Source organism: Antedon mediterranea, chromosome 9 (genome assembly GCF_964355755.1).
Source record: "Antedon mediterranea chromosome 9, ecAntMedi1.1, whole genome shotgun sequence".
Lineage (NCBI taxonomy): Eukaryota > Metazoa > Echinodermata > Crinoidea > Comatulida > Antedonidae > Antedon > Antedon mediterranea.
The window spans coordinates 24,541,157-24,567,615 of record NC_092678.1 but is presented as its reverse complement, the minus strand read 5'-3'; the positions used below and the strand labels follow the sequence as shown (position 1 = coordinate 24,567,615).

The 26,459-nt window shown below is 34.6% G+C and overlaps 1 protein-coding gene across 3 annotated transcripts in view; it reads right to left on the bottom strand.

The window, feature by feature from the left end:
* LOC140059248 (cAMP-dependent protein kinase type II regulatory subunit-like) overlaps positions 1 to 26,459 on the bottom strand; it is a 31,806-nt gene that overhangs the window by 2,219 nt on the left and 3,128 nt on the right. The window contains exons 1-13 of one of the 3 annotated variants that reach the window (XM_072105113.1): positions 23,646 to 24,063; positions 23,120 to 23,158; positions 19,020 to 19,069; positions 17,600 to 17,683; positions 10,092 to 10,133; positions 8,058 to 8,122; positions 6,245 to 6,386; positions 5,465 to 5,566; positions 3,947 to 4,021; positions 3,421 to 3,486; positions 2,908 to 2,919; positions 830 to 887; positions 381 to 449 (exon numbers count right to left, since the gene is read on the bottom strand). In XM_072105113.1, coding sequence (XP_071961214.1) covers positions 381 to 449; positions 830 to 887; positions 2,908 to 2,919; positions 3,421 to 3,486; positions 3,947 to 4,021; positions 5,465 to 5,566; positions 6,245 to 6,386; positions 8,058 to 8,122; positions 10,092 to 10,133; positions 17,600 to 17,683; positions 19,020 to 19,069; positions 23,120 to 23,158; positions 23,646 to 23,856 — 1,015 coding nt within the window. In that variant the 5' untranslated portion in view covers positions 23,857 to 24,063. Of the gene's footprint in view, positions 1 to 380; positions 450 to 829; positions 888 to 2,907; positions 2,920 to 3,420; positions 3,487 to 3,946; positions 4,022 to 5,464; positions 5,567 to 6,244; positions 6,387 to 8,057; positions 8,123 to 10,091; positions 10,134 to 17,599; positions 17,684 to 19,019; positions 19,070 to 23,119; positions 23,159 to 23,645; positions 24,064 to 26,459 lie in introns of those variants that run through there. The other 2 variants (XM_072105115.1, XM_072105114.1) reach the window with 2 other exon arrangements.

Below are 26,459 nucleotides of genomic sequence, written 5' to 3'. Positions count from 1 at the left end.
AAAGAAAACATGGTATAGCAACTGAGAAGAAAAAAACGGAACAAAGGAAGCTACACAAAAAGCTTAACGTCCTAGTAAAGCTTGGTTCCCACTAGAGACAAAATGACAGAGACGCAATGCAAGGAGAGATGCAACGCAAAGCTAGAGATGCAAGGACGTACGTAGATGCAACGCAAGCGTGTTGACCAATGACAAGCGACTGTTCGTATAATCCATCGTTGTGATTGGTCAATTCACTGACGATGCTTAAAGTTCTTGTGTTATATCTCAAGTGGGAACCAAGCTTTCCTAAGCAAGACCAGACAAATATGGATGATTTGGGTCAAAGGTGACACACACACAGAATAGTGACAATTAATATATAATAATAAACCACTTACATGCACATTTTACAGTTCCAACAGCATACACTGATGCAGCTCTTGGTTTGTTGGTTACCAACGCCAATTCTATAAAAAAAAACCATTATTATTATTAACAAATTGCAAATTATAGCTTGGTTGGCTTCCCATAAATGAGTCTTGGGTTTAAATGGACAAAAAATAGTAGCTGGTTGTCGGATATATGGACACAAAATGGTAGCAGTGTCCTGGTTGTCTGATATATGGACACAAAATGGTAGCGATGTCCTGGTTGTCGGATATATGGACACAAAATGGTAGCAGTGTCCTGGTTGTCTGAAATGGACACAAAATGGTAGCCGTGTCCTGGTTGTCTGAAATGGACACAAAATGGTAGCAGTGTCCTGGTTGTCTGATATATGTACACAAAATGGTAGCAATTTTCTGGTTGTCTGAAATGGACACAAAATGGTAGACAAACAAGTTACCTCCAAAGTATTGACCCTTCTGGTAGACAGCTATCTCTTGTTCATTTGATGGGTCATCCTAATTAAAATCAAATTATACACAAATTAGCATACACTTAGTTTTACAATCTCTTGCTTAAGTAAACACACATGACTGACATTTTAATGAAAACTACTAAAGCATAAAAGTGATAATTTAAATGATTTTAATTTACTAAGAAATGAAATGTATATCTATTCTTTACAAAGTATTTAAGAATCTATATAAGAGAATTTCTAAGAGAGTAACGCTTAATTCTCGGCCAGCGCATTTTATTATTTTTTTTTATGAGAGCTTCAATCAAGAAGATGCTTACTCACAACCATTTTTTTACGACGCTATATCCCTCCGAAAGATATTAATATAACTGTTAAGGTGATGTCAACTAAATGTCTGACCAGACTATCAAATTGATTTATTACCCAACAGTCGATGATGTAGCTGTATTGCTGTTCAATTGTAAATAGACCTGCCTACAGTATATCGGCTTAAGTATAATAAATGGTTGCAATATGCATGACAGCAGCAGCAGTCTGAACAGAGCTTAATGAATAGTTAGAATAGTGGATGAGATACTCACAGCGTACTAAAGATGTCAATAGACATGCACGAGTGCCACATGGTGCGAATAGTGTATAAAGATAGATGAACCAATTACACACACATGAAAAAACATGGAGAGAGAAAAAAAGGAAAAACAAAAGAGATTAATGATCGACACATCTGCGTAAACTACATCACTAAAGTAACACAATAAAGCAACTACAATAAACTATATAAGTGTTGATGAATGTTCACAGCTTTGATGCTGTGCTTTTATACACTGCTATACTTCTGTTATTGGTATGTTTAAGCATCAAGTATTCACAGCTTAAGACACTGCACACCTCTGGGGTCCAAAATGTACTAAATTCACTTTTTTCACGACATTGTTATCTCTTGATTGCACTGTCTGAGCTCAGGGAAAGAATCTTGTCAAATAGATGGTTGTCAGTAGTTCTGGCGTCAGGCAGTATGTCAGTTAGTCCATCATGGCCACTTTACTATAACACTGTATGTTCATAGTATTGGCTGTAATAACTACCATTACTTTACAGTTGTGTTTCATATCATACAGACTGTACATTTGCAATAACAACAGAATGTGTACATGAACACGTATTACAGTGAAAACTAACACCAACAGTAAAATAACATGAAAAACGGCAACAACATCATAAACAAGAAATACTGAATTGTCTGTGTTTGTGTAGCATACCATAAAACCTAGAAAAGAAGCACCCATCCCCCAACCTTAATAGCACCCATCCCCCAACCTTAATAGCACCCATCCCCCAACCTTAATAGCACCCATCCCCCAACCTTAATCTTGAGCTCATTTGAAAAAGAAGGCTCTTGGGCTTATTTTCAAGGTTTTACGGTACTACTAATTCTGTAGTAACAATATATAATAACAGTGATTTTTATAACCAATCAATGTGAACTTGAATCTCACAAAAACAAACAAAATCAACAAATAGCTTGTAAATAAAAAAGTGACCTTTAAACTCTAATTGACCACAAATTGGACAAATTCTTATCTAGTTGATAAATTTTAATTCTTTAAATAGGGTCAGTGTTCTCCCAGGGCCGGAATAGGGTCGGTCAGTGTGCTCCCAGGGCCTTTAACATTTTATAAAGAGGAATTGAGACACCTCTATTAAGAGGAATTGGGACACCTCTATTAAGAGGAATTGGGACACCTCTATTTAGAGGAATTGGGACACCTCTATTAAGAGGAATTGGGACACCTCTATTAAGAGGAAATGTACATGTTTTAACTCTAGCTAATCCATAAGAAGGTGAAACCCTGTTAAGGGGACACTTTCCCCTTACTTTAACTTTAAAATTTTAAGACTATGAATTTAAATTTGCCTTTTTTTTTTTAATTTTGGATAATAAAGTTTTATTGAATTGAATTGTGAACAACAGTGCTCCTCAGTGACTTAGTGGAATGGTTAGTTACATAAATGAACATTTTATTAGTCAAAAACATTATATTCAATATCGTCTCCCTTACCTCACCAAACTGCTGTAAATTTAGAAACCAAATTTTTGTTTAAACTTACAAAAAAAATTTAATTTGTAACTGAAGAATCAGCAGTTGGTGCTTTCCTAAAATATTAACGAATATAACTAAACTTAAGTTACTCCTAGACATGGTAGAGTAAGACAGAAGTTGGATAACTAATTTAATTTTCACGCTTTTTTTTTACGCTATGTTGTTTTATATCTCTTTAGTTTTTCAGGCACAAAATCATTAGCAAATCTAAGGTACAGGAAGGTATGCATAATGATGGACACGTCCTGTTGATGCGCTTGATTTAAGCAAGCTTCACACGTCTGTAAGTGTGCAGTTGTGACTCTTTCAGTATCTTATTTGTATACTAATATCATTAATTGTATACTAATATCATTTTATGTTTGAAAATAAAAACATTTAAAGAGATGGTAGACACTATCAATCTGTAAAAAAAACAAAATAACACATATTATATTGTTTATAGAAAAAATGATGTGATTGTATTTTTACCTCTTTCTTCATCATAATACGGCATGTACCATCCTCAATGAAATAACAGCCATCTGCAGCAGCATCCTATCAACATTAAGAACAGCATGATGTTGATATTTGGATGATGCATTATAATGCTCTGTATACACTATCAAACTTTATGTGGTAAAAATATGGACACAATGATTTCAACCATATTTAAGCATATCACTACTACTGTATATTTAGGCACATCACTTGAGAGTGTAGACAGAGCTTAAAATAATAATAGTTAATATAATGGAATCAAATAATTGGAACAAACTTGTGAAGTAAGCATAAAGTACGCATACAGTATTATTTATTAATTATGGAATTGATGCGGTTATAGGCATGAAACTTAGGTGCGCTCTCTTCCTCAAGTTGATCGGAAAGGTCACATTGGTGTCAGAGTTTAATCAATGTTTGGTATTATTGTATTATTTTTAGTAGAATATTTTTCACAGTAAACTGACCGCCAGTTGTGTTATTTTCAATAAATTTAAAAATGTTCATTTCATCATACCTGCTTGATGATGCATTCTCCGTCCGAGTACTGTTTAGTGACGAGAGCGTCTGCTAGATTCATCCTCTCATAATTCTGAATAAAATGAATATCGTAAACAAACATTAATCAAGCTAAGCCTGCCTAGCCCGTAGACACGCATTAAACTCACTCAATGATGACAGCAGTTGATGATAGCTGCAGCCAATATACACGCATTAAACTCACTCAATGATGACAGCAGTTGATGATAGCTGCAGCCAATAGACACGCATTAAACTCACTCAATGATGACAGCAGTTGATGATAGCTGCAGCCAATATACACGCATTAAACTCACTCAATGATGACAGCAGTTGATGATAGCTGCAGCCAATAGACACGCATTAAACTCACTCAATGATGACAGCAGTTGATGATAGCTGCAGCCAATATATCGTTGTCATTTTTGTTTTTTTATTGTGGTATTTGTGTTAGGTGAACAAATGGGTAGCTGATACCTAAAGAGCAAGTACATAATACCTAAGGGCATTCTATGGCATGCCCTCTAGTTTATGTATGTTGTTGAGCGACATATTTTGTAAATGTACATTAAATTGTACATTATAATGCTACATTATATTGTCAACCTACGTCAACAATTTAAAGGTTTTGAAACTAAGTAAACATTATTCAGTAACAAAAAAAAGTGGAGATGATGATGATATGATGCATGGAACAAGTGTCAGTAACCTGTGGAATATCAAATGATGAGGACAATGATGATGATAGGATGCATGGAACAAGTGTCAGTAACCTCTGGGATATCAAATGATGATGACAATGATGATGATATGATGCATGGAACAAGTGTCAGTAACCTCTGGGATATCAAATGATGATGACAATGATGATGATGATATGATGCATGGAACAAGTGTCAGTAACCTCTGGGAAGAGGGAGAAAATTGACAGATGATATGATGATGAGGACAATGATGATGATATGATGCATGGAACAAGTGTCAGTAACCTCTGGAAAGAGGGAGAAAATTGACAGATGATAATGATGATGAGGACAATGATGATGATGATGTATTCGATAATGATAATGATGATATCAAATGATGATGATGATGATGACGATGATGATGATGATGATGATGATGATGATAATGAATGAATGATGATGGCAAGATAATGATGATGAGAATAATGATGATGATGACAATAATGATGATGATAATAAAAGATGGCAATGATGATAATAATGATGTATTAATGATTATGACAATGATGATGATAATGATGTATTAGATGATGATGACAATGATAATGATGTATTAGATGATTATGACAATGATGATGATAATGATGTATTAGATGATGATGATAATGATGTATTAGATGATTATGACAATGATGATGATAATGATGTATTAGATGATTATGACAATGATGATGATGATGATGTATAAGATGATTATGACAATGATGATGATAATGATGTATTAGATGATGATGACAATGATGTAGTTAATAATTTGCAATATTACATACTTCTAGTGATTTCAGCATTGGTACATTTTCAAGTAACGCTTCGTACATTTTTCGTTTTTTCGCAGCATTTTTCAACACTATTCTTCTGAAAGACGCTCTGTCCTGTAACAACAAACAAACACCTTCTTGTTCAATCTTTATTTTTACTCATCACAAAAAAAATCTCATAGTCATACAGATGACAGATGAGATTAAAATTGAATAATGAATAATTAATTGAGAATCAAGTGAGAATCTAATTATGATAATCATGTATTATGAGCAGCGCTGCACTTGAGTACATCGTTCATTCAAACTGTTGAATATTAGATTCACACTAGTCTGAATATTAGCATGTGCTTAAGTCACGATGCACGCACTAACTTGTCAAGTCACAGTTGAGTACCGAACTAAATCAGTTGCACGCTGTTATACTGTCATTATCATACAACAGGATATAGCCTGTATTATTATACTGTCATTATCATACAACAGCATGTAGCCTGTATTATTATAATGCGTTTAATATTGTTCTCAATGTCCATCATGTCTATTGTCAACTTGTGGTAGGGTCAAAGGTCAATGCTTCGAACATGTTTTAAATCCATGTATAAATCTTAATTTGGAAATAAATATTACCATGCTAAATACTTTAATGCACACTTACAGTACTTTAGTACCTGGCAATTTACTGTACTGTACTGTAAGTATGTAATATTCTATCTAACTCTCATTTGTACTTTATCATGTCATACTTTACTAACTCCAATATGATGATACTTAGCTTCATGTTATACTTACTAAAGCCCATATTGTTCCGTCTGTGGTAGCTACAATGGTTGCTGCTCTTGGTGTGTTGTACATTAAGGCTAGCTCTCCAAAACTACCTTTATTATCATAGGCTCCTACCTTGTTGTCACTTACAAAGATATCAAACTGACCTCTGAAAATAAAATAAAAAAATAAAACAACAAACATAAATATTATTTATTACATATTGTATTTTTATTGCAGGTAACATTTTCACCAATGCCACAAATGGTTTTTAGCCAAAAACGCAATATAGAATTTAGAATTATCAGCATTTCTATAACTATCTTAAACAAAAAGTGTTGATGAATGCCAGCCAGCACTGGTTGTTGTCAAGCTAATTATCTATGCGTACACACTGTTTGTAGAAACTGATCGTTCACGATACTTGAGAATTGTACAAAAGAACAATCAAGAAAATACCGTCCCTTGGGAAATTCAAGTAGCATACAGTATCAACTAAACACACACCATACATCATATCATAGCATAATTATATGTACATTAATATTATATAAATATTCCATAATATTTTATTTTTTATTTATTATGCAATTTGTATGAAGGTATCCAGTATGAAGGAAAACTCTAATACAGGGTCAAATATAGAGTATATCACATGTGAAGCCTGTATTGTAGACCATACTGTAAGCGTAAACCAACCCTAACATAATACAGGCAACACATGTGATACATACAGAATTTGGAGATGAATTAGTACTAATATGTTTTTATGTCATTAATAAGAATCTGAATTAGAACACTACAGAGAATCAGGTGCAATTTAATGATGCTCATTTTTCCATATTTTTTGTTGATAGTTTAAAGTTAATTTCAGCAATTATACCAATTCTTGTTCAATTTATTTATCAATATTTATAAGCTATATTAGGTAATGGGTTTAATCCAATTATAACTATTTCACCTTTACATTAAAAAAACATATATTTCTAAACCTAATCAGTTAATAGTATTTTCAATAGTGTAATATAAAGTAATTATAATTCATTAACAAAGATACTACATGATATTGTATCATTAATAATATAATTATCAATAATCACATTATATTGTTGAATTATCACATTCAATTCAATTCAAAGTAACATTTATTTTCTTCAAATTAAAACAGTATACAAAATGGTGTAAAGAAAGGTAATATGATTGAAGAATGCATGTTCAAAAAAGCAAAAAGCTTGTGACAGACATGCCTAAACAAAGATTAGATTTAAACAACACGGAAAAAGAAATATCTATTAAATCAAAACACTTTTCAAAAAGAAAATTTTAATAATTGATAATTCCAATTAAGATGAAAATAATACACTAGGTTATGTAAAGGCTGAGGGTAGGAATTACTATGCTGGCGACACATCCAGGATTAGAACCCACAACCTTGCAAACACCATGCTACAGTATAGTGCCTAACCAAATGACCTCAAATTTTACTAACGCAAAAATTGGTTAAGGTCACGCTCCATGTTTACCAGTTATGCAAGGGAGGTGTTTGATAATTAAGGCTCTGTCTACACTATCAAACTTTATGTGACAACAAAATGTGATGTGCCATAATATAGTATGGACATGATGATGTCACCACCATATTTAAGCACATCACCACCATATTTAAGCACATCACTACCATATTTGAGCACATCACTACCATTGAGCACATCACTACCATATTTGAGCATATCACTACCATATTTGGACACATCACACTCGATAGTGTGGACAGAGCTTTACAGTGGTTTACTCCAGTTAATACATGATGTTAAATAATAATAATGATAATGATGCTTACTCGTCTATAACATAAAAGTTGTCGCCATCATCTCCTTGGTCTATAACATGATCACCAGGTGTTGTCTGTAAAAGAAGATGAAATAGATATTCAAGATGTTGTAGAAATGTGTAGATGTTAAAAGGCAAAAAATTACACACGATACTCGTAATGTAAGCATTGTTGATGGTGGTCGCACTGTCCAGGATTCGTCACATAAAAATCTGAAAACACCACGTTATGTTGAGCGTACTGATAGGGCACATGTATTGTTATCATGTGATCCATGATCGTCCAACCAAAATGTATTAGGTGTTATTTAGTTGTAGCATTTGCCGAATGTTACCATTCTGAAACCTACAGTTACTGTATTGATCAGGTATAAAGAGAGTTTACTGATCACACAAGCACTTACTGATTGCACTGTAGTAACTTAGATAAGCTTAAGTGTGATCTATGCATGCTTAACTCTGAGTGTAATATTGTGCATGATCACAGCTGGAATCCAACCGTTTTGTAGGCCTAAACGAAGGGAGACACCCTAGGTAATGCATCCTACTGAACAATAGATTAAGTTGAAGGTAAATCATTTGAATAACAAAGTATTCAAGGGCAATGGATTTAATATATTTCAAAGATTCCTCTGTCTTTACTAGCCAGAAATCAATCTCTTTACCACAGTGTCCAGTGTTTAATTCTATAGAATGATGGACTAGCCAGAAATCAATCTCTTTACCACAGTGTCCAGTGTTTAATTCTATAGGATGATGGACTAGCCAAACATTTTTTATATATATATTTTTATTTCAATTCATGCATCAAACAGCGAGAAACTCGCCAATTATGGGATAGAGACTATTTTATAATTTATCATGCTTATATTAATAATACAGTATAAACTAAGTCGCGAGTAATAGTTAATACAACCCTGGCACCAGGTCAAGATTGAACCCTGGACTTTGGGATTGGAAGGCAAGCACGTTAACCACCAAGCTACAGCTCAACTACCATTCTGTTCTGTAGTACAGTAGTAGAGACAGACTTGCATTAGTTTTAACATAAAAATAAACTCTTACTAGATTGAAAATACACTGTCAATATTCAGCAGTAAGTTTAATAAAGATTTTGTTGGATGGATTAAGGAATCAAAAACTCATAAAATTGATGGAAAACATTAATAATTTCAGATATCCAGACGTCCAATACAATATGTATATTATTAATCAGTGTTGAATATCATTAATTAAATGCTTTTCCTTTTATTATTCTTGAGTTACCATAGCTTTCAAAGTACAGGAAATTAGGTGTTCATTAAGGGAGAAGAATGATCGATATTGAATCATTTATTCATGGTCTTTAATAGACATACTGTACAGATTTAGAGATGAAGGCTACTCCATGCAGACTGGCTGGAGAGGTTTCTTAGGGCGGGTGGGTTTGTGGGTGTTAAAACTAGGCTAGGGTGGGTTGAGCACAACTTAAATTATTCTTTAATTACTTACACACTGTACATACAAATTTAGAGATGAAGCTAAAAAAGGCTAGATTGTCCAAGCAGACTTGTTGGACATAGGCTTTGATTTGATATCTAGAGGTTTCTTAGGGTAAGTGGGTGCGAGTATTAAAACTAGGCAGGAGGTGGGTTATACCTGCCCACTTGGCATAACTTCAATGGATTTTTTTAATTTTTATTTTGAGAACAATTGCCATTCAACAGCAGAGACTAGAGTATACTGCTTGCTGAATGAAATACATAAAACAAGAATTACATTACATGCGATAGTAATAGAATAATTCCAATAAATAACATCAAGATTTTTAATGCAAGAATAAAATGATAGTATTTAAAACATAGTTGCCAATAAACCAGAGAGCAATCATGCAATCCAATGGAATAATTGAATGGTTTAGCCCGAGGGTTAAACGTCGATAATTACACTACTGTACGCAAGAAAGCACAACTACTGTGTGATCTGGAGAAAGGGGCAAAATATAACAATATAACAATTGGGTCGTGACCTAAATTCTAGAAAGATTTGCCAATAAACAACTTACCTTTCTTTCAAACATTGCGTCCAGCACTTCTTGCATTTGTTGCTGATAAAAAAAGAAATGAATTAAATGACTAAAGATTCAGACTTAATTATGATAATAAATAATGAATGCTAAAACTGGATTAAAGTACGGGTTGTGAACCGCCATGCGTTAAACATTGTAAAGACAACTACAGTACTACAGTATCTTTCACAATCAGTATTTATCATATGTACAGTTACTTTATCAATACATTACCACTAGGCACTATAGGTAATTAAACTTCATCGTTTAAACATAAGTGAAAGTTTAAATATGTATTTATTTTAATTAGGTGTCTTTTTAAATATGTGTTTGTAAAAATGTTTTTTAGGCTTTCTTTATGTTTTATGATGATTACCGGTATACTTTTTTTTTTTAAATTGAAATTAAAATTTAAATCTAAATGCTACATGAGTTCATGTACAGTAGTCGTCACACGTTTAATTTTAAATGGCTGATGGGAAATAAAACTACTATAAATCCTATAATTAAAATATAAAAATGTTTAAAAATAAATAAATACATAAATAATTAATTGTATTTCTTTACAAAAAATGCAGCCTTAGCCAAAACCTGTAAATTACAGTACATTACAGTTTCAATTTAATTCAACTTTTATTTCAGACAATTGTCCATATGGTATAATACACTACACAAAAAAAAGATGAAAAGTATGTACAGTATCTATTGAACAATTTGTGTGCATTATTACAATTTTTCAATAACAACATAATATTTCATAATAGGTAAAAGTCATAAAATGGATAGTGAGGTTATTGTCCATTAGATAGCAGTATGGGATATAAGCTGGTTTATCGTAAATAGCTTGATTTCACCAAGAACGTCTTTGCACAATGCTTGATAGGAAGGGTTTTGGGCGCAAACGTCACGATACGTACAGTACAGGACAGAATTATTGCAAAAATCCCAACGCATTCAACACGTTGTCGTTGCGTTGTGTTTGCGTTGCGTTGAACGGCTTTCAACGTTTAGTTGTTTATTCAACGAAAGTCATTATCAGCATGTCAAGTAAACAATTAGTTATTTCAACGCTAGCTGCTGCAGCACTAGACTGGCCGATTGCACGCCTGAACGATCAGTAACAACAACAGGCAAAATACCTATCGGCAGTCACTACCAGATATTTTAATATAAATAAAATATATATGAAGCTTAGATATATTTTTAAGTATTGAACGGACAGTTACCAAATAAAACACACAGTGATATTTCCCAGTGTTTAGTGAAGGAAAACATCGAATAATAAGGTCGATGCCAAGTCTAACAGTTAACACTGTACTGTAGGCCTTCCGGGGGAAAACACGATCTCACGTCGTAAAATCAAACAACGTGGAAATTACTGACATCAACACACGAGGCCGCCACCCTGGTTTCCTCAAGAAAAACACCACGTGTGTTATGACGTATTTAACGATCGTTAATGACGACGAAGTAATTAATTTTATTTAGGCCTACATTTTTTAGCTGTTCGAGATTCAAGAGATAAAGTTAAAATATTGTTTCTCTATTTTGGTTTTTATTTTATAATTGTCCCATTGTTTGTTGTAATGTAATTTGAAAGAACTAAAAAATTTGACGTGTCCGACACCCATGAACCAATTTAAATCTTTATAAATCGAACAACATTACATTTTTAAGTACAAAAAGCGTTTTGAATACGTTAACAATAGAGCGTGTTGAATGTGTTGAACCCGTTGACCGTTCATTGACGACGTTAAACAATTGAATCCCATAGCGTTGAACACGTTGCGCGTTTTGAAAAGCATCACACTGTAAACTGATTAAAATGTTGGCTGTTCGTTCGCATATTCTCGCAACTCCCATCCCATTCATACCGTTTCAGGAGGAGGCCAATATAATTATATTAAGAAACAAAACAATAGTATGTTAAAGAGAAAACGCCTAAACCTCGCCTGTAATATTGTCTTGCATCAGAATAAAGTGGTTCTTTATTCTGAATTGTTTGGTTATTCAAATATTTGTGGGTTACACCTTGGCGTGAATAATATGGTATGGCACAGGTTTTGATTTTAAAGAAAACGCCTAACATTGCCTATTGTCATCAAATTGGTCATTCCTATTTCTTGGTTATTATATTTAACGCTTTTCTCTGCATGGGTTACGTTAGGCATCACAATAATTAATTTATAATATAATACATGATAATGATATATTTATGGATAATAATAAAACTAAACGATTTTTTCCCTTTTAATTACGCGTTATTTCATAATGAATGAACTCTTCACCTTTCGATCAGTTCGTCCCTCACGTCACGAAAAGCATGCGTGAAAAAGACGACGACCATGCTGGATCGTTATGTTGGTGGTGTATTGTTGCCTTCCATGGCGGCGGGTGTAGGCTACGTTGTTTTTATAAATCGAGAAAAATGTAGTACAGTACTACGAAGTTTTTAGTTTGGAAATAATTAATTACGATGTGACCTAGCCTCCAAGATTCACCGCCGCCTTAACTTTGGTATTTAATACTCCAGTTAATATAGGCACACAGTAATTAAGGACATGACCACTACTTTTAACTGCGATGGCAGACGCGGCTCATATACACACGGGGCCTACTCGTTAGTAGTAGGCCTAGCCTAGTGTAATATATTAAGCTAGGTTTCCGCGGAAAAATACACATTATGTTTGTTTTCTTAAATATTTGTAATACTGTATTTTATACTATTACTACTACTACTAATACACACTGGCAATCTGTAAATACCATACGAATCCGATTGTTCGTTATTTCAACGCAAACTCAACGCAACACATTGTGTTGGTTGAATAAACAGTTCAACGAACTCAACACTTTCAACGCCAACGGACAACGCAGTTTCAACGCGTTGTCAACACTTTACCAATGCGTTGAATGCGTTCAAAATCTGCAATAATTCTGTCCGGTACTGTATGTACAAACAACAAATCACATACGTACATATTATGACGTTTGCTCCCAAATCTTCCCCCATGCCTTGTGCACACTATTACACATTATGACGTTTGCTCCCAAATCTTCCCCCATGCCTTGTGCACGCTATTACACATTATGACGTTTGCTCCCAAATCTTCCCCCATGCCTTGTGCACGCTATTACACATTATGACGTTTGCACCCAAATCTTCCCCCATGCCTTGTGCACGCTATTACACATTATGACGTTTGCTCCCAAATCTTCCCCCTTGCCTTGTGCACGCTATTACACATTATGACGTTTGCTCCCAAATCTTCCCCCTTGCCTTGTGCACGCTATTACACATTATGACGTTTGCTCCCAAATCTTCCCCCATGCCTTGTGCACGCTATTACACATTATGACGTTTGCTCCCAAATCTTGCCCCGGGTCATTCCATCTCAGATCACCCAATGAGTTAAACCCTACCTCTTCCAATTTTGATGAAATTTGGTATATGGGTGATTCATAGCAATTAAAGTCAAAATTTCAAATTTTAACTTTATCGGACCAACGGTTTTCGAGATATCGCAATTTCAATTTTCGGTTTTTACGCAAAAAAGGGCGCGTCCGCCACGTTTCAAAGAGCTGTATCTCGGGAACTATAGGTTCAATTTTAAAAGCAAAGGTATTTTTGTAAAGGGGAGACCATAAGGAATCTAAATATACTAATTGTGTGTGTTTTATGTTAATTTTAAGTTTAATAAAACTTTGAAATATATTTTGACCTTGAAATTGACACCGTGGAACACGCCCGATTTGTTGGTGACTATCACGAAAAATGTAGCCCTACGTGTCAACTACAACATATAAAAAAATTGGAGGGGTTTTTTTCTTTGTTTCCATGAAATTACAATTTGAAGTTGACATACCTCTTCCTTTTAGTGTATTTTTTGGTGTTGTTATATACTTATACACAGTGTGAACACTAACTGTTAAGGTGTCTTATTGTTACGCTTTCTCATCAGGCCCACTTAAACACTACAGTAGATATATTTTGATATGAGAAATACTGGGTAACTCACATACTTTTCAAATCAATTTTGACACATAGTTTAGTGTCCTTACTATGTTATTTTAGTGTATTTTGGTGTCTGTCCATGCATTACTTCAATGTCAATTTGATGTATTCCAAAAATAATTTTATTTACAAACTAAATATTATTATAATGTTACAATTGTCTATCTGGCCTTTACTCCTTGTCATCTGGCCAATTCAAACAGTATTTAGAAATGTTGTGGCGTTCATTTTGGGAAATTACTGTAATTCCTAGTCGAAGAGGATTTTATAAACGGAGAGGCTATAATACAATGTACATTTGATTCAGGAATCCAACAACAGTCTTCTTTGGACGGCCAATAAAAGATTTTCGCTGGCCCATGAGGATGCATAAATTTAATTTGATAATCCCCAAACTCTTCTGAGACATCCACAACCAAATGGGACACCATCATAACTACAGCACACAAATTCTGAAGTCTAATAATGGTGGGTTGTGTATCAGCAACAATTTCATTTTCATCACTGAAAGATTCTTGAATCACTACCACATCCGGAGGGTTTATCTGGGTACTAAGTTTGTAGACCTGCATCTGTGCCAGATAAACGTGAACAAAGCGATGATATTGTAATGTACCCTTGATGGTCTGGGCGAGGTTGAATCTCGGCTTTATTTCTTTTTCCACAGTAGATACCTCATCTATTCCCACATGAAAAAAGTTGATGCCTGGAATGTCCATATGAGCGAGTCATATGGCCGAGCGGTTAAGGCAGGGGCGTCGTTTACCGTACCTAAAGAGCCAACAACAACATCGGCAAGGGTTCGAGGCCGACTCGCTCCTAGTTCTGGTGGTGGAACAAGTCTTCTCAGATAAGGACTATAAACCGTAGGTCCAGTGTACACAGTTATAACCTGTGTGTACTTTAAAGAACCCAGTTCATTATTCGAAAAAGAGTAGGGGGTTATCCCGGTGAACTGGTTCACACAATAGCCCCTGTATCAGGGGGATTACCACCTATCTGATAGGACAGTGATTAATTCACTATTGGTAATCCTTGGCCACATTGCCTAAAGACATAAATAAAAATAAAAAATTACACAGTAGTCGAACATACTGAGAGATGTGAGAATATGACATTCAGTCAAACGCTGTAAGCTTCTCTTAGTGACAAGCCTCTTAACTGTTCCACCTATGCCATCACATGCACTCTTGCCATGTGATGTAGCGAAAAAATTCCCCTCGGCGTCTAAACCAAAATCTTCCTGGTGGTGGCAAAGGTTAATAAAGTTATATTTTTTTTTGTATTGGCCGCCACATCCATCTGTGAAATAATGAACTTTTTTCATGGTTGGTAGTTTTGATTTTAAATAGGGGATGACAACCTTTAAAAAGGCATCAGTAACTGATGTATGTTCTCTGCAATCACTTATTATGCATTAATATGCATAATAACATAGCAAGGACACTAAACTATGTGTCAAAATTGATTTGAAAAGTATGTGAGTTACCCAGTATTTCTCATATCAAAGTATATCTACTGTTTAAGTGGGCCTGATGAGAAAGCGTAACAATAAGACACCTTAACAGTTAGTGTTCACACTGTGTATAAGTATATAACACCACCAAAAATACACTAAAAGGAAGAGGTATGTCAACTTCAAATTGTAATTTCATGGAAACAAACAAAAAAACCCCTCCAATTTTTTTATATGTTGTAGTTGACAAGTAGGGCTACATTTTTCGTGATAGTCACCAACAAATCGGGCGTGTTCCACGGGGTCAATTTCAAGGTCAAAATATATGTCAAAGTTTTATTCAACTTAAAATTAACATAAAACACACACAATTAGTATATTTAGGTTCCTTATGGTCTCCCCTTTACAAAAATACCTTTGTTTTTAAAATCGAACCTATAGTTCCCGAGATACAGCTCTTTGAAACGTGGCGGCCGCTCCCTTTTTTGCGTAAAAACCGAAAATTGAAATTGCGATATCTCGAAAACCGTTGGTCCGATAAAGTTAAAATTTGAAATTTTGGCTTTAATTGCTATGAATCACCCATATACCAAATTTCATCAAAATTGGAAGAGGTAGGGTTTAAAATTCCATTTTTTTTGGGTGAACTGAGATGGAATGACCCCCCCATGCCTTGTGCACGCTATTACACATTATGACGTTTGCTCCCAAATCTTCCCCCATGCCTTGTGCACGCTATTACACATTATGACGTTTGCTCCCAAATCTTCCCCCTTGCCTTGTGCACGGTATTACACATTATGACGTTTGCTCCCAAATCTTCCCCCATGCCTTGTGCACGCTATTACACATTATGACGTTTGCTCCCAAATCTTCCCCCATGCCTTGTGCACGCTATTACACATTATGACGTTTGCTCCCAAATCTTCCCCCTTGCCTTGTGCACGCTATTACACATTATGACGTTTGCTCCCAAATCTTCCCCCTTGCCTTGTGCACGCTATTACACATTATGACGTTTGCTCCCAAATCTTCCCCCATGCCTTGTGCACGCTATTACACATTATGACGTTTGCTCCCAAATCTTCCCCCATGCCTTGTGCACGCTATTACACATTATGACGTTTGCTCCCAAATCTTCCCCCTTGCCTTGTGCACGCTATTACACATTATGACGTTTGCTCCCAAATCTTCCCCCATGCCTTGTGCACGCTATTACACATTATGACGTTTGCTCCCAAATCTTCCCCCATGCCTTGTGCACGCTATTACACATTATGACGTTTGCTCCCAAATCTTCCCCCATGCCTTGTGCACGCTATTACACATTATGACGTTTGCTCCCAAATCTTCCCCCTTGCCTTGGGCACGCTATTACACATTATGACGTTTGCTCCCAAATCTTCCCCCATGCCTTGTGCACGCTATTACACATTATGACGTTTGCTCCCAAATCTTCCCCCATGCCTTGTGCACGCTATTACACATTATGACGTTTGCTCCCAAATCTTCCCCCTTGCCTTGTGCACGCTATTACACATTATGACGTTTGCTCCCAAATCTTCCCCCTTGCCTTGTGCACGCTATTACACATTATGACGTTTGCTCCCAAATCTTCCCCCTTGCCTTGTGCACGCTATTACACATTATGACGTTTGCTCCCAAATCTTCCCCCTTGCCTTGTGCACGCTATTACACATTATGACGTTTGCTCCCAAATCTTCCCCCTTGCCTTGTGCACGCTATTACACATTATGACGTTTGCTCCCAAATCTTCCCCCTTGCCTTGTGCACGCTATTTGCGTTAAACTCAGCAGCGCTGAAGGAGTTTTCCACATTTTTATTTTCCTACGATAGTTTAATTATTTACGATTTACAAAGAAGTTTTCTATGACTTTAATTTATATTTTCTAAAAAAAAAAAGGTTAAAAACATGAATTATTGTTTCGATGTTTCAACATTCAAGATGTTTTTACAGCTTAAAATCCACATGAAGAACAAAATGACTTTAATAAATTTGTTTTCAATACTTACATCGTCTAAGGCTCTGAAGATAAGAATGTGTTTTACTGCCGTTTGTAATCGATTTCTCTGATCATCTGATTTCGGGTGAACAACCTGCGGGAAAATAAAAAAATTAAACAATAAATCATCGTCTTTTCACTGACATTTTTTTTTTTTAAGAGAGGAAAATGTTGTTACAGTTGTCGGGAATTGAACCCGGTCTCTCACGACATAATAGTTAAGTGTCGTAACCACTTGACAACCCACTCCACGCCCCTGATTGCTTCTCTATAAAAACACCCTCCAATTTGCAATCATAGATCTTCCAATGATTGGATACGGCAAAACCATCAACTGATTGGGCAATCAATTTATGATATTATTACATACTTATACAGTAAGTTGATTAATTTAAAATTTCATCAATCATATTTTGATGCTAATTTTAATTTGTAACATATACTTTAATCAAACAATTTAAGAGAAAATGAGTTTCTGACATTCTTAATTAAAACGAACTAGTAGCAGTATCGCGACAAGAAGGATCATTTGAACCTTTCTCATCAAAAATATATTCAGACATTTTATAAGCAATTATAATGCAGACGTTACGGTCGCAGCGGTAGACAAATTGTCACAAAGTGATACAATGAGATATCAAGCAACCAATGCATATGACAGTATACTGTACTGTTCACAAACAAAAACTAATTGTATGCATGAAAAATATCTTAATAAACTCTTGATTTAACATCAATTTTACGAATGAGTTTGGGCATGCGCCAGAACACGATGGTCCAATTCAAACATTAAGTTAATTCGTTTCCAAGACATTTGTTTAGTTACAAAATACGCCAGATTACTTTCAAGATATTAAAATTTTGCTGTGTAGGATGCTGAGCGCAATCAAAATAATTGTCAAAATAATACAAGTGATGTATTTTTTCAATTAAACTTTAGAAATAAAATCTGATGAATAAAATTGAATGTAAAAAGACCATAGCTCCCTTTCAAATTAAACTGGAGTTTTGTATGGTGTTGTGAAAGGAAGGGGGTAAAAGTGTCTTGCTTGTCTGTTTAGCCTAATGATTATGAAGTGCTAGTATTGCCCAAAAGCTCTTTTACTTTATCGTTTTGATTTTTTGCTTAGTTTTTGTGTATCTCCATTGAGATCCAGCCACTGATACCCACAGCATTGTCATTTTTCAGTGCTTATTTTTTTGTATCTCCATTGAGATCCAGCCACTGATACCCACAGCATTGTCATTTTTCAGTGCTTATTTTTTTGTATCTCCATTGAGATCCAGCCATTGATACCAACAACATTGACATTTTCAGTGCATATTTTTTTGTATCTCCATTGAGATCCAGCCACTGATAGTATACCAACAGCATTGACATTTTTCAGTAATTTGCCTTTGGATTTACATTAAGTAAAAATATGAATTACCTTCTCACAATCATCATCATCTGCATCAGGGTCATAACGTTCAGCACAAACTAAAAAAGAAAGAAAAAAAATGATTATGTAATTTTATCAAATACGACCATGGAGTACTGTGGACATCAATGTCAAGCCAATTGAGTAATGTCCAGTATCTACTGACCTTGCGATAACAAAGCACTTTAACAAGACAACCATTGTAGTGTGGCACAAAACTTACAATAGAATTAGGTTTTAAAAAATCAATTTAAACTGTCAATTTTGTAAATGATTGTGAGTAAATTCAAATTAAGACCAATAGATTAAAATAATTAGTATAACTCCAGCAATAGTGTTCTTTGTAACTTTATAATATCAACATTACTATACTACAGTACTGTAGGTTCACTTTATAATATCAACATTACTATACTATCAGTACTGTAGGTTCACTTTTGCTGGATTCAAGTAAAGCCTGCAAATTCTAGTAAAAACAATCACTGGCTAGCTAGCCAACCTGAAAACCGTTGTGTCCAGTGGACTAAGTAAAAAGTAACCACTTCTCTATTGATTAGACAATGGAAACTAATCAGAGATGAAGACAGGAAGAAAGTAAAATAAACTTGAAAGTTAAAGTTTATGAAAAGTACACAAGAAAAAACACACTGCTGTTAACTACAGTATGTTCACAGTTTGTGCAGTACACTGTAGTAGACTAAATAAAGTGGGCATGAGAAATATGTTATAAACCAAAATATGTTACGTTTTCAAAGCGGTTTATAAAAAGGTTAACAAAAATACAATGTGCAATAATAATACTGTGATAAATATTTGACTATTGTTGACAATATGTTTTCAAGTATTGTAAATTTAGGAGCTTTTTACCAGCAACCAGTAATTGCTGAAAACAGAAGATTAAGTTACGTATTAACGAGGCATAGTTCTTAAAGAACTAGCCATCAAATATGCCCGACTGTACTGTGATGCAGTGCTATGTTTCCACTAAAGGCTGCAGGCCTTTGCACATTATACTGAGTGAATACTAAGGGTGGCTTATTCTTCTTATCTGTTGTACTCAATGAGTGAATACTACTGTATAGGGTGGCTATTCTTCTTATACTCGGGAAAAAATTAAATAAATGATGGCCGACTACTCAATGGGATAAGATGATGTGGTTACAGGGAATAATTTCGCCAGTGTAGCATAGCAAAAAGCTATACAAAAAAACCTTATTGCTACATATTTCTAAAATTGTGTAGCAAAAAATACAATACAAAACTATGTTTCTCGACTAAAAAATCAGTTTGATTAGCAATAATTGCTAAACAAAATTTTAAAATGAAATTTTTCCCTGGGTTATATAGTTGCAATGTGCATGATAGCACTTATTAAATTGACATGATGTTGTTACTTCACAGTACAGTTTATTAATTATTAAAGTATCTATTATTAATAATATTAAACAATGAAATGGAATAAATTCTGGGAAAAGGTGGGAAAGAGTGGGCACAAAGGAGCGATATAGTTCTTAAAATCATGACACTGTGGAAGAAGGAGTGGGAGAAAAAGTAAAAAGTGTTACAAGTTGTGACGTTAAAAACAATTCTGGGAAGAGACGAAAGAGTCTTCAAATAGGATTGTTGTATGTACAGACGTATTATACATTCTGTGAATAATAGAGACTGTATCTTTCCTGTTACAGTACACACCCTATGCTTGCATTTAGCATTCAGATTATTATCCAACACTTCCTGGTAGTATTACTGTACAAACACTCATGACATTCAATATCAAGTTTATACCAATTACAAAATAAGACAATATAATACCCAGGGAATAATTTCGCCAGTGCAGCATAGCAAAAAGCTATACAAAACAACCATATTGCTACACATTTCGCAAAATGTGTAGCAAAAATTGCAATACAAAACTATGTTTCTTGACTCAACAATCAGTTTGATTAGCAATTTTGCTAAACAAAATTTTTTAATGTAGTCTAACTCTTAATTTATTTTATGATGATGTACACTCTGGATACTGTAGTGGTGGTAAAGTGTGGTTGCTTATTTTTTTCTTAAATCAATACATACGTTTATTGTTAACTTTTTAATGGAAAAGGAAAAGCTTTTAATGGACTTGCACTCAATTTACAGTACCAATTATTCATTACAGTACATTTATAGTATAATTATTCTTTAGATCAATAAATAATAGTCAGTTACAGAATACTGCAGTAGTACTTTAAAATGACCTATTTTTTTTATTTTGTTCAATAATATAATGGTTCAAGTTCAATTGTTTATTAACACAACTTGACAGTAATGTGATGTTTGATTATTAAGAAAGGGGAAAGGACTATATTGACCTGGTAAAGAATCACTTACTACAAATATTGGAAGAATTTTCTACTCTCAGTACTACAGTTAATAGCTTGACCTTTGAACTTATTGTACACTAATAACAGTTTATTAATTATTAAATGGCTGGAGTTCCAACATATAAACAAATATGAATACATTTTGTATTAGTTGCTGCTGGATATATTGCCAACTACTAACATCCTACTTATAACATATTCTATGGTTTATACTCAATATGGCTGGGCATGATCTAATTAATGAATTCATAATGACCTCTCAGCGACCTTATCATGGTGTCAAGAATTTGGCCAAGAGTTACTGAATCACTAATTAGTATATTGGTCTTATTAAAAAATGTATCATCATAGGCAAATCAATAAAAGATGATCAAAAGGTCTGGCAAGAAATAGGTCATGCAGTTTAGGAGAAAGAAACGGTGTAACAAATGTGGAGTTTAGTGTTATCATACTGTACAGTGAATGTACTGTACAGTGAATGTACTGTACAGTGAATGTACTGTACAGTGAATGTACTGTACAGTGAATGTACTGTACAGTGAATGTACTGTATAGTAGATATACTGTACAGTGAATGTACTGTACAGTGAATGTATGTACTGTACTGTATGATGCAGAAGTAAGTGCAGAAATTATAATATGTGTAAAATGTTGCAACAATCATGTTGAATAACAAAGGATAGTTAATTAGTGGACAGAGTAAACAAAGGGTTATGTAAACATTTAGTAATGCATTAACCAATGTATCAACACACAGAGACTACGTAATGCACAGTGACATATTGTATACTGCTAGGCTATGGCAAGGGACGTTCTTCTATCATCAATACAGTAGGTGTGTGATTGTGCTTGCAGTTTAGTTAAAAAATCATTACTTGTTTGTAGGGGTATGGTCAACCTACACGCATTTGTCTATAAAAAATCTCAATAGATTTGTAAGTTATATTACTAGGAATGGTTTGACTCCGACTTCAATAATAACAGCAAAAATTACTTTGGCTACCCAGGTCAAACTAGACACTATTTGGCTTGCCCAAACTAGACACCATTTGGCTTGCCCAAACTAGACACCATTTGGCTACCCAGGTCAAACTAGACACCATTTGGCTTGCTCAAACTAACTTTCCCTTTGGCTTTGCATTAAGTTACTCCATACTATTTGGCTGGGCTAAAATTGGTTTTCAAGGAATTTTTATTTTGGGAGATTTAGATATTGACTCTTCCATAGTTTTTATACTGTAACAACAGGATAGTGTCCATGATTTTCCAACTACAGTAAATTATGGTATACTGCAATTGCTTCCACTATGCTTTCCTAGTCTTTCTTTGGTATATATTCAATTTTGTAGAATTAATAATACTATATGCACTTCACTGTATTAAACTATGACAAAAATGCATTAAAGACTGTGGGCCAAGGTTATAATAAAAAGAAATAAACCACACTTGAACAAAGTGTTCAACTTTGAATGACATACAGTATGATTACATATACATATTTATTACACACAGAGGTAAAGAAAAGTACTCTATTACTGAACTGTAAAAGAAAAAAAATTCCCTCACAAAATACCATACAACGATAATAATCAGAAGTAATAGAGTTCATGCTCTGCCAGACATTAATTGATATGATAGGAAATAATACTGATTTCTGTTTTTTTTATCATAAATTATTTGTACTTTATCATTAAATTGAGTTTATTTTGGAAATACTATACACTATACTATAATTTAAAATATACACACCTGATTTTCTTCGTCCTGCTGCATATCTCTTTGGAAGATCTATAAAATAAACAGAGTAAACAATTAATATATTTAGAATAAATTTTGTAAAAATTATTACTATTTTAATTAGGTAGGTCCTTGTAGATTAACCAGGTTTAGTACATTGGTGAATTATTACAGGGTTAGGTAGATAATTTGGCTTTTATTATAACAAATCGTGCAGATGCTCAAGTGATTGAAAATGGCAAAGGGGTGGGAGGGGGTATGTGGTAACCAAACTCATTCTTCTGAGCATATTTTGCTGAAAAAAAAGTGACACACACAACCTGATTTAGTTTATTATTACATGAAACAAAACTACCTTCAAGAAATTGCATAAATCATCATCTATGAACCCAAATTAGGAAGCTATTCAATCTATATTTATTCTCTAGTCTAGGCCTAGGCCCTCGACCTTGTCCTAGGGCTACGCCACTTCCATTCCGTCGCGGCCGACTTGGACGGTGATGATGGCAGAAAAAGGTTATCTTTTCAACAAACTAACCTGGTGGCGGTTCAGCGAATTCTTCATCAGATTGCACATCGTCTTCAAATGCCACCTCTCGCTTATTTGAAGATAAATTTCCTTTATTTTCCTTAAGTTTATTAAAATATTCTGCCGCAAAATCTACCAAGTCATCTGGTTTCTCCTTCAGCACAGAGACCGTGAAGTCCTGCAACAAATCGGTGAGGCCTGGCGGAATTTCGAAATTCATGATGGCTAGGCCTAGCTTTTCGGGCTACTTTTATTACTAAATTAACTAACCAAACCTTTAGATACAACAACAGCAACTTTATCTAGCAATGTCTATATCATTGATGAACAAGATTTTACTGCATCATTTGAGTTATATCCATAAAAATCAAAAAAATATTCACTACGAAAACATTAAGTTTTCGTATCCGCCTGTATCCTTCTTTTCTCCGCGAACTACTGGTAACCGGTATTTCCGCAGTGTAGAGTTTACATGCTGCTTCACTACCGTGTGTCGTCATCGCATAAATAATCCTGTAGATGGCGCCATTCTCTTTTTTCTTGCGTTCACAACTTTAATTTAACTTTATTTTTTAAAGACAGTAATATTAATTAACTACGTTCCATCTACACAGCACTCAAACAACAATAAAAATATTTTCTTAATTTATTTCAAGATTGATATAACCGATAGATACATTTAACCGTGAAAATGGTGCGATCAAACCTCATTGCATCCACAACACACCAAGAATAATACCTACTTGAGTGCTTAAGTCATCCAACCATGAAAACTTACCCATTTATATTGCTCAGATATCAAAATAATTTCTCCTCGACGCAACACAAAACAATTAACTACACTAAAATACAGTTTTCCAAAGATACACGAATTGTTTAGTAAATTATATTCAGCCTTCAATAGCCTTCTTCTAGTTATTGTATACACTTATTAAGTACTACTACTGCTTACTACTACTATTCTACTTTGGCGTTCTTATAAAGTGACCCTGGTCCAAAAGGAATACAATATAATGTTTACACACAAACAGCTTTATCAAACAGTTACTGAATAGAAAGACGCAAGACCGCACTTTTCTTAAAATGTAGTACGCGCGCAAGTTACGGTACCTACGTCATAAACACGTTCGTACGCGCGCAAGTTACGGTACCTACGTCAAAAACACGTCCGTACGCCGCGTGATTTATAGGAATTGGAAGCGGTTTAACGATTATCAACATTGGCTATAGCCATAGTCTCTAATGACAAGGATCTGTTTTGCAGGGATTTTCACCCAATCTCATATCCGCCACGATTTTAACATTATTCACAAAGCGTTATGAGGTTTACAGAATGATTACTAACTGACGTACTGTGACGTCATTCAAGAAAAAAATAATTAAAAGTTTGCGCTAACACAGTCATATAAAATGAGCTCCATTAGAAATAGGTTTGGTTACAATAAGTTATTTCTCGAGAGAAGATTAGAATATGGCTTTCATTTCGATAAGAAACTGAAGTAGTGCACAAAGACACGAGAAGAAACAAGGACACATGGCTGCAGTCGTGTGTGCAAATTTGACGGTAGTGTTTACTGACCGACCGACCAACCGACCGACAGAGTGAGCTATAGAGTTAAAAATTAACACAAAATTAAGACCAGAAACGAATAACGCTAATAGACAAAGAGAAGAGAAAATGCACTACTTTAATTATTGGGTTTTATAAACTAATTCACAGAATTCCAGTGACCTTCTTGCTATTTTTTCGACGCATTTACAATAGTTCAATGTGTGTGTAATATAAAATCAGTACACTGCAGCGCACTCAGTTGTCAAAAACGCGTTGGACGAGTAATTGAGGCGTCAGCACAGGCAGCAGAGTGACCCAATTCCGTAACCTTTTGTGGTGTACAAAAACATGCTGATATGTATCTTAAATGCGTTCCAGAAGTCTGTAACTCGACAGCAATTATCAATTATTAGGATTAATCTGACAAGAACGCGTGCCAAGCAACACTTGCCAAGGTTCTGCTGTTTGTCGGATTTCCCGAGGGGCCATTTAATAAATAAGAACCATAGTATACAGATTCTGTGAAAAGCCTTAACATTAAGTTAGGCCAAAATAATGGATTTTCGGTTTCCCGTGAGAAGCTTCTGTAAGGCGGCTTGCCAATGTTGGTTAACGCTAAATCAAAATCCCTACCAGTGGGACTGTAGTGAGGCACATGAGTAAGACCCGTATGTAATCACATGGCTACCACAGTCAACATCTCGCTTCTGCCGCGTGTCATTAAGCCTTACCTACCCCATCTGGGGAAATCCATAAGCACTGAGTGACTTTGTACGTTAGTGCAGTGCTTTCGTTATACATTTTTGACCTAAATATCCATGACTCCATGTATACGGTTGTTAAATTTAAAGTTATATAATTATACTTTGTTGTCGCTTTGCTGCTTATGGCGCCCCATACAAATCACAGTGCTTTACCAAAAACCAAAAAGTATTGTAGCCTCCATAGTTTGGCTAAAACATTTAAAAATCTAATTATCAAAACCTTGATATATGATAATAATTGGCTATAAATTCACTGTTATACTCATACTTAGGTTTACTTATGTTTACTTAGACACAGGACTAAAGTCCTCTATATCCAGATCCAATCATGAAACAATCACTTCTAGGAAAGTGATTTCAAAACTCACGTACAAGCCATTTTCTATAGTCAGACGGTTTTTTGTTTTCGCTAAATGCAATGTACACATTTATCCTCAGTCTGTCGTCATCACTATGGTAATCTCATCATCAATAATAACGGCTATTATCGTAATTAACCTCAACCGC